This window comes from Ruditapes philippinarum, unplaced genomic scaffold, assembly GCF_026571515.1.
Source record: "Ruditapes philippinarum isolate M1 unplaced genomic scaffold, ASM2657151v2 ctg1220_1_1_1_1, whole genome shotgun sequence".
Taxonomy (NCBI): Eukaryota; Metazoa; Mollusca; class Bivalvia; order Venerida; family Veneridae; genus Ruditapes; species Ruditapes philippinarum.
The window spans coordinates 56,366-71,753 of NW_026858808.1; the positions used below are offsets into that span (position 1 = coordinate 56,366).

Consider the following 15,388-nt stretch of genomic DNA (forward strand, 5'->3'; position numbering starts at 1 on the left):
TCCAAAAACACGCCATTTATATCACCATTCATAGCACTGACGGCTTCGATGTTCTCATCTATTTGCGGGAAATGGTCGACAGGGAAAACCCTACGTAATAACCGCACACCCTGTTAACAACAGATTTTCCGCAGTATATATTTCAAGCTAGTGAGGTTTAAAAATACACGTAGAATCTATCGATTAACTACCATAAGTTGGTTGAGTGTTGAGTGTTGGCGGTAAAAAAAGAAGATATAACTTCCTGATCAATTTTCACTTAGGTTGATTCAGTTTTGAATAAGCTTTGCAGAGATGTATTTTTTCAAGAAATATTTAGCTTTAATATTATCCGACGCCGTCAGTAATGAAATGGGATTAATTTTCTGAAACGTGATTTTAATTCGAGATTTGCTTCTGAAGAAGACAACCTTCTGTCCGTAGAGCATGAATGTTAATACTCATCACAAGACAGTATCTTATTGATCTCAATTATGGTACATCTAAACGTGTATAATTTTTATGTTCAATAAAAATGTTGCATCACTTGCAGTTGTTATTATCATTCAATAATATTTAAAAATGACATAAAATATTTATGATGAAACAGTCCTAGAATATTTTGATAAGGAACCGTCAGTTGTAAAATGTTATTGTTATCTGATAATGAACAGTCGTCATACTTGCTGGTATGTCATTTATTATGACAGTTTAGGTTTTTTCAAAATTTGCATGATTAACAGTCCGAATGTAGACCTTAATTAAATGTTCTGGAATATTAACAAAATGAATAGTCAACCTCATTAACCATATATATGAATGGTTGAACACAACAGTAAGGATAAATAGCGCAATGTGCATATCTTTTTATTTTGGTAGCATATTTTAAGCAAAAAGAAAAGAAACTATAAGTCTGAAACATTCTCTCATAGCCTCCCCATCAGTACATTCAGTGCTTTGATTAGATAACAGTCACTCATTTTTCAATGATTATGGTATTTCTGTTACATTACAATACTTGCGCGGCATTTGACCGAATAGGGAACTTGTTTCCGCTGTATTCGTCAGCTGGAAAATATTAATATGGTTATAATTGTCTTTATTCTGTCTGTTCAGTATCTACGCTCAATTGTCAGGTTATTTCGCGACCCGGATAATGGGACTGTCTTTATCTTCATAAGTTCTGCATGATATTTCAATGGTTCTTTAACTAGAATCATTGAAAATAAATGATGTTTATGTTAAGATTTAAACATCCACACATTTTAAGAGATTAAGGGAGATGAATTGTATTAAAGAAAAGATAGTTTCAAATTGTTGAAACGTCTATCCATAACAATACAATCAAGTAAAACATTTATAGTAGTGAGAGTAACACGAAAAAGTTATATTTGCAAGTTTGAGATACATAATCCAATATTTCATATCTTGATATAGCTATCACTAAGGCGTTCTAAAACAAAATATTATTATTCATCATATAAACGATAATTCTAAATCATTTGAAACTTTGTCAACTATTTTTTAAAGCAGCATTTCATAAGAATATCCAAATGAAACATTTCTTTTGTTTATATCAATACTTGAAATATTACTTGAAAATGTGCCCATTGTATACCTAACCACTTTTAGCTTTTTTCATTAGCCAATAATTCTACTTTCTTAACATTATTTCTCAATATGAACGATAAATTGTCTTGTTGTCAGCGCCAAACTGCCAATAGATTTAATCAAGCCACGGAATTAATCGAGTCCACATGTATTAATATCCTTATCTTCATCATTACGCAAATCTTTTATATTTACAGTAAAGGAAGATTTTTTCTTAAATTTAAATTTTGTTCAACAAACGTATTGCATAACCTAGCAAAGCATCCCGTTTTAGTTTGATAATCATGAAGAAAAAGATTGAACTATTCTTAAGTTATGATGTACTCGGCGTTGCAATTGTCGTTCCCGTCATCGTCCTCTAACTCGGATACAATTTTTCTTTCTGAATGGATTGCCTTTAATATTTGGACAAGACTGAACGTGACTCTGTCTTATAAATGACCTTAACATTGACGGACAAAGATTTGTTTGATTTGTGCTATTGTTGTCTATTACTTTGCTATTAATGAATGAATAATGGATTATCTTTTAACTTTGACACTTCACCAATTTTTGGACAAGATCTTCAAGTAAGTAGGCTGTCCTTTACCTTTGAGGTGAATTTTTTGCATTTTAACCGTTTTTCTATTTTAATTGGCTACAACAGTTTGACTTAAGAAATAATTGCCTTTATGCTTGAACGCAGACCATTGTGACAAAAGCTTGAAAAGAGTTAACTGAATCTGACCTAGAATGGTTTATTAACCCATTACCACATGTCTTGAGCATTTTCTGAAAAATGGCTGTTTTCATTGAAAAGTCTCGCGTTACAAGTTCAAATTGCTGTAAAACTATGAAAACGGCTTCAATACTAATCAAACTTGACAAAAATGTTGAATAGACCATTACTTTTGTAACAACATGCTCAGTCTTAAATTTCCTGTTACCATGGCAACGAGGGCACTTCTCAATGGATTGATATAAAGTAAAATGATGACCTGGGGTAATTATTAGCCTCTCACAAGTCCAAAATTTTCTTAGCGATGAGTGAGGCTGCCGCCCTCTTCAAACCCCAAAACAGAAGGAGACACATCCCCTTTCTGGCAACCCTTTGATGTATCTTTTGAATAGGGGGTGGCGCCGAAAAAGTGGTCACTTTTTAAACAACATTTCTCAAACAATACCAAGTGTTGGGAGCCTAAATTAGGCATTTTTCTCACCGTTTCAGACATCAAGGGGGGGGGGGTAAAAAAGGAGTAGAAAGGTGTATATATCTGGTAATGGGTTAAAAACCTTTAAAGTGGTTGAGTTGTTGATAAATTATTTGATGTTTTAAAAACACGCTTTGGAAGTCATCCATAATAACTGCTTGAAATGTAAAGCTTTAGTAAAGTTTTGTATTTGCGACAGTAAATGTGCATTCCCATAATTTGTGGCTATGTTATTGGCGTTGGTGTTGATTTGTTTAATAGAGATAAAATAATAGGTGATTTTAGAACTATTCTATTTCCCTATCTAAATTATTCACATCAATTACCTTCATACGCATACTTTCATGATCTTCAAGTTCATTATTTTTCTCCTGACATATTAATATATTTATAATATGTACCTGTTTACATTCAGGAACAAATATCAATATTTTGGAACTAGAATGCCTTGCTAATGGGAAAACATGTGCATGTGGCAGAGATCTTACATTATCATGTATGTTTATTAATAAAACATTTGCCATTGCTTGGATGAATCCAAACGATATATCACAAATTGCAAAGTGTGAACGTAACTATTGTACAGTAAACCCGGGATACATTGATCAATACAAGATATCATATGATGAGAAAAATCATTTCTTCAACTTGACAATTATCAAGTTAACGATGAAAGACAATCAAAGAACGTTGATATGTTCAGATGGAACCGATATGGATTCACAGAATATAAGAGTAAGAGGTAAGCAAAGTCAAATAATTTACATATCAGTCTTTCTGTTCATATTTTCTAAAAAAAAGTAGAATCTTGCAGACATTTTTAGAGAGAAATCCCCCCCCCCCCCAAAAAAAAACATTGCACCCTCTTACGCTTCGCTTTTTATGGGTAAATTTGAAAATGACTTTTCAAGCCAACGTTCTTTAATATCTAGTTTATGGGACCGTTTTCTTGACGATATATTTTGTATATGGAGTTATTCCCTTGATGATTTGAATGCTTTCATTGATAGTTTGAATAACTTTCATCCATGTATAAAATTTACAGCGAACGTTTCTAAATCTCTCGTATCATTATTTTAGATGTAATCGTTTCATTAGACGAAAACAATATTATTCACACTGATATACATGTTAAAGAGACAGATAATCATCAGTATTTAGAATACTCTTCCTGTCACCCAGTGTCTTGTAAAAATGGTATTCCGTACAGTCAAGGAAAACGTTATCGCCGTATCATTTCTGACGATAATATTTTCAACGATTCTTTACAGAATTTACGTACATACTTCAAAGAAAGAAATTATCCTATCAATGTTATTGATAATGCACGTAACGTTTCATGTCTAACACAGGATGAGGCCCTGTGTACAAATAACAAAACAAGTGATGACAGTGTTATTCCCTTTGTTATTGAGTATAACCCGACTTTACCTAATATAAGTAATATCATTAAAAAGTATTGGGATTTACTTAAACTTTCAAGTAAATGTTCTGTGCAAAAGCTTCATGAAAGTAAACCTTTGGTTGCATTTAAAAGACCTAAAAATCTAAAAGAATACCTCAGCGCTTTGATTAAACTACTGAAAGTAGTCTAATATTATAGTTATATAACAATTTCTTTAATTTGTTTACTAAGATTTCAATTTCACACCTTAGAAGATAACTAATAACCTTGCAGCGTTTGCACCATGTTACGTTTCAATATTACTGATTATTGGATCAAATTTTATCAATTTACCTTCGTTTTGAATTCCAGAGTGAAAAAAAAAACGCATACCGTGCCCCAATTAAGCTTAATTTTCATTTTCAAAGTCCAAAACATCTCACATGAAAGAATTCAAAGTCCCTGACTGGATTTAAACCCACAGCGGCGAGGGGCAATTGGTTTGAAGTCAACGGCCTTAACCACTCGGCCAAGAACAACACTGATTCTTTTGTAGTTGTTCATTGCTGTAAAACGTAAGTGTCGAATTCAGCTAGCGCCTCGTCCAAGTTAGGTTCAATTTAATCTCGTTATAAATTTGCAGAGTGCAAAAAGCCATTGTATCGTACCCCCATATAGGTTACTTTTCATTTTCAGTTTTTAAACATCAATAACAGATCTTGTATTGCTCTTGTACTAGCAAAGTTCTGTAAAATTGTCAAAACAAAAATTATGGTGTGATATAAAGAGATCATTATAGTTTGATGAGAACAACACTGATTCTTTTATACTTGTTCATTGCTGCCATACCTATATGTCATATGAGGCTAGCGCCTCGTCCAATTTACGTTTCTCAGCTAGTTCTTCGAATTGAGTATTGTTCTCAACAATGTTTATATACATCATAAATATATGTTTCGTCTATTCAAAACCAGATTTTATGTGAATGAACCACATAAAAACATTGCCTTTTAGTATTAAAGGGACCGACAAGTCACCTTAGACTGCCGAAGTCAGTTTACTTTAAATAATAGATTTTCAACGTCTGGATATTTTTTTTGTTTGTATTTGTGTTTCAGATTACGAGCCTTTTCTTTTAGAAAATACAACAACTGGGACCATACAGGCGATCTCTGGCTGTGTTTCCAATGGCACGAAAGTTTCCTTTAAATGGATAAAGATATGTGTATGTTCCTCTTTACATCATATTGTTTTAATGTTAATACTGTCAATAATGTCATAACAATTTAAATAATTTATATTCATCATCCGTGATTGTGATTTTATCACAGATTGAATATATACTACATTGACTGATAAGATAGTAAGATATGTCAAAAACGGTCAAATGAAAATAATCAAATAGCATACTTAATTAGTATGTTTGGAGTTTAAGTTACCACATATTAAATGAAATAGATGTTATCCGCATTTAAGTGATCAGATTGTACCACTATGATACTTTCAATGTTAAATTTCAATTCTAATATCCCCCCTCCCCCGAAAAAAGAACAAAGTGGTAAGCGCCTGATTGTCCGCTCTGTATCTTTAGAACCAATAGAATGAAATTGAAACTTTTTTGGCAGAAATATGACTTATAATGGAAAAATGTGCAGAACAAAGGCGTGCGGGGATCACAATTTGCCTAACCCCGGATATAACTTGATTAACATGCACAAATTTCATTGATTGAAATTGAAATGTTTAGAGTTTACATATTTAGAATGTAGTGTTGCCTTTTTGGCCTTTACAAAGCTGATATTAATCATGCCCCTTTATTCAATATTGAAGCTGCCCCAGGGGTCACTTGATTTGTGAAACTACGATGCCCTGAGCTTAGAAATTTGGCATGTAGCATCCTTGATGGATCACAAAATAACAGATATTAATAATATTAATTATAAGTCTTATTTTGGTGGAACTACCGTGCTTAGAGTTCCGATATTTGACATATAGCATTGCCTTGTTGGCCTGTACAAAACTGTATTTAATCATGCCTCTTGTGATATTGGCCTCGTTCTTGCGGTAACTTAGTTGATATAGACTTGTATGACAATATACATTTCCGTGTTATTTGGCCAAGAGCTAAAATATTTCACATGAAAAATTATCTTGTGAAACTCTGCAAAACTGATATTAATCATGCCCCCTGGGTCAGTATTCGCCTGCCCGGTGTAACATGATTTATATAAACTTATATTATAAATACAGTAAAGTCTTATTGTGTGAAAGTACAAAGCCTAGGCTTAGGTATTTAGCATGAAGTGTAAGATTTCTACAAAAGTTTTATTAATTCTGACCTTCAAACTTGGCCTTGTCCCGGAAGTCACTAGGACTGTAGACTAAGCTAAAGAAGCTGTAGGAAACCACATATTATATTTCTGTGGATATATACTTCTGTATATATTCTAAATTTGGCTGAAAGCGTTTCCTAGTAGACATCTATAAAAGTTTTGAAAATAATGTAAGGGAACAATGACTCCATTTTGGAGGTTTGATGAATCTTAAAGACAATTAACAAAAAATATTTTTCAGAAAAGTTTCTTAGTTGTGTCTCTACTCTTAAACAGATGCGTCTGAAAAACAACATTCGTTTCTCCATTTTTGATAAACCATATGTCATTTATCTTTTCTAGCTTTTTGAAAATATGTATCGATAAACATTATAAAGCGTAGTCCTAAACATTACTTTGATCATTGTAGGCGACCTCCAGCGTATCCTGAATTGACCGTTTTAATGCCCCTTTTTCCGTCCCCGGTCGGTGCATCTACGGTATCTCCGCGCAGCAGGATACTGTAGGGTTTAGATAGAGATGGTGGGAGGTTGTATGTTGAAGAAATTTAGTGTGATAAAGGCTGCTCTTCCTTCAATATTTTATAGGAGACACATTCCTCACAAATGCCAAAATTTGTTATTTTGGCAAATTTAACTACGGCATATTCTCTTTTTAACCCAAAATGTTTCAATAATCAAATTTGACACATGTGATATGTCTAACTTTCAACTACTATCTGTTCATTTCTTCAATAAACATAAGTTGCTGACATCAGGTTTTGTAACGGTTACTAGAAATTCCCTATATGCATTTATGTTAAGATTATTTATAATCAGAAAATGCCGTCTATTCTTGGTCTGAAGTTTTAATGTAATTGCAAATAAAATAATGCTCTTATCAAGGAAAACTATAAAATAAAACTGATATTTATGACATGTTATGTCTTTCAATTATTTAAGGCACGTAGCAACAGCGAGGAGATTATAACCCCAAAAATCCAAAACGCAAGTACAACACGCTGTTCTTATGATTCGGATTGCGGGAATGATCAACAAATTCAATACTCTGAGGTACTTTCCGCCAAGGCTAGTGACAATGGAAATTATTATCTGAAAATTGTTGCGAATTATGGGAATGAAAAAATAGAGTCGTATCGCACCGATGGAAGATACATACTGGAAGGTAGCGGTAGTATTGACTTTGTTTCTTTCTATAGATTGTTGTGTAATTCAAGTCTTTGTAAACATTGTTTAATAATTAATGCCGAATCTGACATTTTTGTTGTGTATCGTTAAGTATTGTTCAGATGTACATGTCTCTTCTCTTATCGTCTGCTTTTAAATAAGAAAATACATATTTCGCCGATTGATTTTCAAACTTGTGAAAACTGCAAAAAATATACGGATTCTTAATCGATATATTGTTTGGAAGTGTTCTTTCCTGTTTTATCCATTCCATTAAGTTCGCCTTAATTAACTTTGAAACTATATACAGTATTGATCATTTGAATTGAAGAGTCTTATGAGTAAGTTTGTATTTTGTTGTACGAGTATAACTAGAAGAACGATGTTATAATAAGGTATCAATATCCATCCAACCCAGGAGCATTAGATTTGAAATTCTGGTTCCGTGTATCAGCCATACTGATCTTATTTTATTTCCATTGCTTTATGTAACTAAAATTGATCGTATAATGCTAACATTAAATAGTACAAACAAGATTTGCACAGAAACAACCCTTTTCATGATACAATGGACGAAAGCCAATATAGATACATATAATCAGCTCAGAAAATGATCAATTAAAGGGGCGAATGATCTGTGAAAACTGACCATATCTATTAAAGAAAGAATGAATGTTTTCTAAATTTCATAAACAGGTTATTTTAAGTCCACTTTTATCAAGTTGATATATTTGATATTTAAGCCACTGAGGATAAACAATGGGCAAAATCAAGTTTTTATATTTTGTTCCGGATGTGTAAGAGGACTCATGGCTAGCTAGGGGTCTCTGGTTTGATCCTCTTGGAGGCGAAATTGTTCCATGATAATTTTGTTTGGACATTAAGTGTTATGGTCATTTGTCTCTCACCACTTATTAAGAAATCGTGTGGAATTTTGAGAAAAAAATATCGGTAATTACGGGTTCATTATTCAGGAATTCTGGTTCGATGGCCTGACCGCCGAGATATGACAAAATTGTGCTAAAATCGCTAAAAACAGATAACGAAACAAACTGAGATGTGCGCTAAATAATGCTTGATTCAGTATTTACAATTTTTAGGCGGCTTTTCACAATACAGACACTAATAAATTAAAAAGACTTTATTTGCAGAAGAAGAAAAAAGCAACTCTCTAATTGTGGTTCCTGTAGTTCTTGGTTGCCTTGCGACGTTTCTTCTAGCATGTGGTATTGTACGTTATAACAAAAAGTAAGTTTGCTCCTTGAAATTTTTTATAAAATAATTTAACTATTATTAATATAATATAACATTAACATACACATTAGATATTTGATAAATATATATTATAATATTGATAATAAATGTCTTAACAAACGGTTAAAGATGACAAATTTATTTTTGATATTCCCTTAGCCCTGTTTATCTCGATAAATTGTCCGATATACGCACGTGCGCAACCGCGTGAATGTGCCTTGGGATATTTAAATGGTGATGAATTTAATATTTGAAAAAATATATAGAAGATACTGAAGGGGTTTCTGTTCAGTACTGAATTTATTTAACGAATTGAATAAATTATATAATGCGACTGCGAGCCTCTTGCTTTTGTTAAATGATGTTTATAGACTATCCTAAACGGATATTTATCAATGTTTCTTAACAAAAGTAATATTGAATGTGCTAGGGAATATTGAGAAGTGAAAGCAAAAAGAAAGATACTGAATTTATTGATCGAATTGAATAAAATTATATCATGCGAGCCTTTACTATTTTACTAATATTTCCTGCAACGACTTCAGTAAGTAATGAATCATCATGAATATGCAACACCTTTTTTACTGAGCCGCAAAAGCAGCACGGGTACGTGATAAATATTGTTTATTGTCTATATTTCGATATTTATATTCAGGTTAAATAATTGTACTTGGAAGAACGAAAAAGGAAAGAGTGAAGGTAAACGGATTTTGCAAACAAGTTCGTATTGCTTTATTTCACGACTTGCGTGATACTTTTAAAATTGCACAATTTGACTGTTTACACTTACGATTTACTTAGTGAAGTATTGTTTGGCAATAATGACGTGAGACATTTGAATATGACTTTTTGTCTGTAATTGTCGGATCCTGAAGTACATCATACGGATTTTAAAGTATGACATAACGGTATACGAGTACATAGTTTATGTATAACTTAAAGTTACCGAAATAATACTTGCCTAACTAGCCTCGGTGATAAGAAGTTAATACTCTTAGTTTCAAATTGGAGGTTGTATGTTCGAAACTTAATGAAACATTATTTTTTATTTAATTTTTCAATTCTAGTTTGCGAAACTTGACAACTACTATGTTTTTTGCGGATGCCAATCAGCCATTGTTCGACTGTATAAATTGAATTTTTGAAAATTTACATACATATCTATGTATCAAAGTTAATGTTATTTAAAAGAAAAGATGCAAGAAATTAGAGAAATGGTTCATTCAATAATGCCGCATATCATTAAAAACTAACGAAAGAAATCTGAAAAAAAGTTTGTTGATGATTTTAACTTGCCACTTCACGATTTCCATGCTATCATACCAAAAAACAATCAGGACGTTAGTATAAGATAAAGTATCGTGAATTTTTCTATCATTAAAATTCCATTAGTAAATCGTAAAAAAGCACGGAAACTACAGTAACGAAATAGCTTCCGAAAATTAATGAACCTCATTTCAATATTGCCAAACAATGCAGATTAACCACTGATAACACACCTTTGGCAATATAAAGATTAAAGTTCATTTTAAGACTAAAGGACAGCAAATCAATAATTTTATAAAGACAAAGTTAATTAAATAACCTTGAAGTTAGTTTAACGGGTTTCGATATGATGAAAAAAATTACGATTGTCTGAATATGGAATGATTTGATGTTTGATTTATCACATAATTTTCATTATTTGATTTAGATATAATACAGTAATCTAAATGTAGTAACTGATATAAATTAAATTATATTAAATGAACATTAAACTAACAACAATATTAAAATGTCAAATATTGTGCGTTAAATGACTGGGAATATTATGATTGATTCTTGCAATAAATGTTTTATTATATAAAGGTTTTAATTTTAAATCTTCCAGAAATGTGGTGTAATGGAACGGAAGATCTTGCAACAAGTGACCCTGATTCAAACCTAGGTTTGCCAAAGTATGATGAGGAAGTGGTGAGTTCTGATGTAAACGAACTTACAGTCAACGACTATTCTCCACGTCAAGTTGTACCCGAAAGTGAAGAAGAAAATCTTTTATCTAGAGAAAATGATAAGGAAAATGACTTTTTTTCTGTTAACGATTCCACATTAAACGCCCACTGCCCGATTGTCTAGGCCAAGATGTGCCCGAAATTGGAGAAGAAAAAAATCTTTCATCTAAAGAACAAACTGTACTTGATCTTGATCCAGATAGATATGAGCTCGGAAATGATGAAAAACAAATATACCTGCGTGCTAAACAACATGATTTAGATGGTGATATGCTTGAAAATGAAGAAGGAAAAAATTTGTTATCTAAAGGACAAACCATAGTCGATCTTAAAACAGATAGTGAAGAAATGAAGAATACTATTATGCGGAATTTGAAGAAAATGAAGAATACTATTATGCGGAATTTGAAGAAAAAGAAAAATACTATTATGCGATATATGATTCTATCGGCCTTGATAATCTAGATGTAGATGAACATGTGCTAGAAAACGATGGATGGGTAATACTGTAAAAACAAAAAATCCAGGTTCAATTTTTTTCCCTTCAACGTTTTAGTCGTTTACTTTGATAAATATATTCCTAAAATAGTGCTACTCTCTCAGTCACATTTTAAGAATAGATATTTTGAAATGTAAGGGAAGTAATAACGAATCAAAAGCATTTAAATCTTGTAAGAGTAGTCTATCCTGTTTCTTGCATCTTACTATTTTCACATATATTTTTGTTTACTTTATTGACAGATTTATTGTTGACTAATGCCAATATTAATTCAAAAGTGTATATATCAATATATGACTATGAGCTATAATGGCTTTGTCAAAACATAGTTAGTGAATTCTCATGAGATTCTCATATTAAGATATGTTTAGTACCTTTTGTTAGAATTTCCTATATTTCAGTTTTCTGCAATTTTACGTGAAGATGAGCATAGTATATCTTTAATGTTATGTATATGTCTTTTTAAAGCAGGTGCGTAATTATATAATAAGTTTTACACGTTACTGAAGTGATATATGGGAGAATATAGCCTGAATGAGGTAAACATGATCTGATGCGCTAGTCAAGGCTATATATATTCTCCTGTATATCACGTCAGTAACTTGTATAACGAAATTATCATAACGCAATCTGACGACAAGTCCATTAGAAAACACAAAAAGTTAACGTGTATTAAATAACATTTCTATATAAAACAATTGTTTGAATTTAAAAAAAAAACACACACACTTAAGTTGCTTGTATCAAAGAAATATGTTACAAAATTGCCCTGGTACAAATGTATCAAACATGAAATCTATGCTTAACATAATTTGTTCTGTTTTCATATTTTTGTTTGTGATAAACAACAGCTCTTTCGATTACGGAAGCAATATACCTAATCTGTTGACAAACTTAATAAAACAAATTGTAATATATAGCTCTTATACTATTTAAGAATGTTTCAATCTATTCAAAGAAGAAGGGAAATAGGGGTACATAGAGAAGATGACGTTAAACGTTCAACTGCAAAGCAAACGTTACGCAATGAAATGTAATTAAAATACCAAGTCATAATAGCGGTGTAGCTATTTTCTTGCAATTTGAATCTTTAAATATGCCATAAGAACAAAACGAAATAATAAATTTTATACACACACGTACGTAACCGCTTGGAAAAAAACATGTGTGCAGGTATATACGGCGTCGTATACAAACTGTTTAAGCCACTCAAAGTTTGAGAAGTTTATTTGCATTATATATATTATTATTTTCTACGTATTTTATTATACATGTTTATTTCAACTACTTTGTATTATAGAAAACTGCGCCACATATTTAAACATGACTCATTTGATACATATTATTATACATCATAATTACGATGGCCCATCAAGTATTACGCAGACATCATGGTAGCATATATAGAAACAATATTCGGCATAAATAAATGTACATTTCAATATTTATTATTCATAATAAAAACTTTATGCTGATTTTGTTGTCTTTACTAAGACTTTTGACTTTATAGTTTTAGGGTTAACATTACTTAAATGACAATATAAAATCAATGTGAGGTCAAGCATAAAATTTCAAAACATTTAAAGTCATGAATTTACTAAGTGCTGGGCATGAAATAAGTGATTATGTAAAAACATATCTAACAATATTTTCTGTCTCATACATATTAAAAATCTTTCTTCTCTAATTATAATATCAAGATGCAATCTTAAGTCTATTTGAGTCATAAACGTTTTGTGTTTCGATTTCGACATTATTTGTTTTGTAATATTAGTGACAATGACTTATTACAGCAGTGGTTTTGTGCTTTTGGTACAATAGTACTATTTATCGCTCATTTCTTGTCTTTTTCGTTTTCGGACAAGACTGTTTTTTATGGACAAACTTTGAATCAAAACGCCACACATGCTTACGATATTGTTATTCTTTATAAAGTTGTTCTTTGTTGTTGTTTTTGTTTCTTTTCCCTATACATCCACTATACATCAAAAATGTTAATTGTTCTTAATCTCAATACCGTTACAAGATGATTGTACATGTTGTATTATTTTATGATCTGCTCTTCATAGCTGGAGGAAATAAAAGAAATGAACCACGCTTAAGAGGTAAGATTACTTAGGGGTTACTTTTGTTCGCGGCGTAGTTGTCGGCGTCCCCTATAGCTTGTCCGGTGCATAACTCAGTCACTCTAAGTCGGGTTGACTCCAAACTTGGTATGCGTGCTTCTTTCAATGACCCAAAGTGCAGTGCAGGAGAATCGTTACTCTGCGCTTCTAAGTTTTTAAGTTATTGCCCTTTGTTTTTGTCCGGGCCATTTCTTCTAAACTATAAAAGCTATGGACTTGAAACTCTATAGGATGATAGATTAATAAAAAGTGCAGTGCACAAAACCAGCACTATGTTCGTCTTATTTTTTTGAGTAATTGCCCTTTGTTAATTTTCATACTAATTTTTGTCCAGGCCATTTCTCTTTAACTATGAAAGCTATGGACATGAAACTTCATGGGAAGATAGATCTCACTGAGGAACAGTGCAATGTTCAAAAACCGGTACTCGGTACTTGATGATTTTTGAGTAATTGCCCTTTCTTAATTTTCTTACTTTATTTTTGTCCGGGCCGTTTCTCCTCAACTATAAAAGTTTTTGACTTGAAACTTCATAGGGTGATAGATCTTATTGAGAAGAACTGTGCACAAAAACTGGTACACTCTGCACTTCTTATTTTTTTAGTTATTGCCTTTTGTTAATTTTCATATTTCATTCTTGTCCAGACCATTTCTCCTAAACTATAAAAGATATGGACATGAAACTTCATGGGATGATAGATCTCATTGAGAAGAAGTGCAGTGCACAAAAACCGGCACTCTGTACCGCATGATTTTAGAGTTATTCCCCTTAGTTGATTATAATTCTTTATTTTTATTCCAAGGTCAAGGTCACACTTGGAGGTCAAAGATTAACATAGGGTTTATTCTGTGTCCGGTCCATAACTTTTTCATAGATCAAAGGATCGAAAATACTTGGCACAAATAGTCACTATGTCATGCGTTGTGTCATGCGCAGCACCTGCCTCCCTACCTCCAAGGTCAAGGTCACACTAAGAGGTAAAAAAACATGGTCTGTTAAAGGGTATATTTTGTGTCCGATCTTCATAGTTAAAGGGATTTTGAAATAACTTGGCACAAAAAACATGTATGATAAAACTTGGCACAAATAGAGACGATATGTCATGCACTACACCTGCATCCCTACCTCCAAGGTCAAGGTCACACTTAGAGGTCAAAGCTTAACATGATAGATTTTTAAATTCTGTGTTTCATTTCTTTAATAAATTTATTGTTGCATTTGCAGATCTAGCATTGATCATAATTTTGGACTGAAAGTAAATCCTGAGATCCATACCTCAATCTTTTGAAATAGCACAATTTTATGCTTCATATAAAACTTCCCTGAGGCGGGGGACGTTAGTAATTCTGTTACAAATTCTTGTTTATTTAGAGGTAACACTTCCAATGTTTGTAGTCTATGTAAGTTTATGTTAAATGAGGGTCCATCCGCCCGGTAAGGCACAAAAAGCAGCTTTTAATTCGCTGTCGAGTACGGACCCCGATCATGTCACCAGTTATTAAAGAAGCACGAAGTGGTGATAATTTACCTGCATGCAATTTCCACGGGGTATTAGCAAAATATATGAATTTTGGCTGTTTCCAAGGAAATGCTGACAGATTGTTATTATGAATGAAGAACAATTGACTGCAGGGTTTATCGATGTATGCAACATATACCCGCTTCATATATCATCGTGTCGCTTTTTGCGAATGGATATAAACGGGTAATTTCTACAAAGGGGGAGTACTTTGAGGGACTGACAGAAATAAGAAGATTTTTAAACACTTACTGTAAGCTCCGTAAGGCTGTTTTATTAATTCACAAAATACCCCTCGTATACATATATTTACATGTTTATATGTATATACTAAA

The 15,388-nt window shown here is 32.2% G+C and overlaps 1 protein-coding gene across 3 annotated transcripts in view; it reads left to right on the top strand.

Moving 5' to 3' along the window:
• LOC132754330 (uncharacterized) overlaps positions 1-12,326 on the top strand; it is a 42,775-nt gene extending 30,449 nt beyond the window's left edge. The window contains exons 8-13 of one of the 3 annotated variants that reach the window (XM_060744946.1): positions 3,196-3,522; positions 5,283-5,389; positions 7,439-7,667; positions 8,815-8,911; positions 9,573-9,637; positions 10,788-12,326. In XM_060744946.1, the coding sequence (XP_060600929.1) occupies positions 3,196-3,522; positions 5,283-5,389; positions 7,439-7,667; positions 8,815-8,911; positions 9,573-9,637; positions 10,788-11,032 (1,070 nt within the window). In that variant the 3' untranslated portion in view covers positions 11,033-12,326. The remainder of the gene's footprint in view (positions 1-3,195; positions 3,523-5,282; positions 5,390-7,438; positions 7,668-8,814; positions 8,912-9,572; positions 9,638-10,787) is intronic. The other 2 variants (XM_060744947.1, XM_060744949.1) reach the window with 2 other exon arrangements.
• The last annotated feature ends 3,062 nt before the right edge of the window (positions 12,327-15,388 follow it).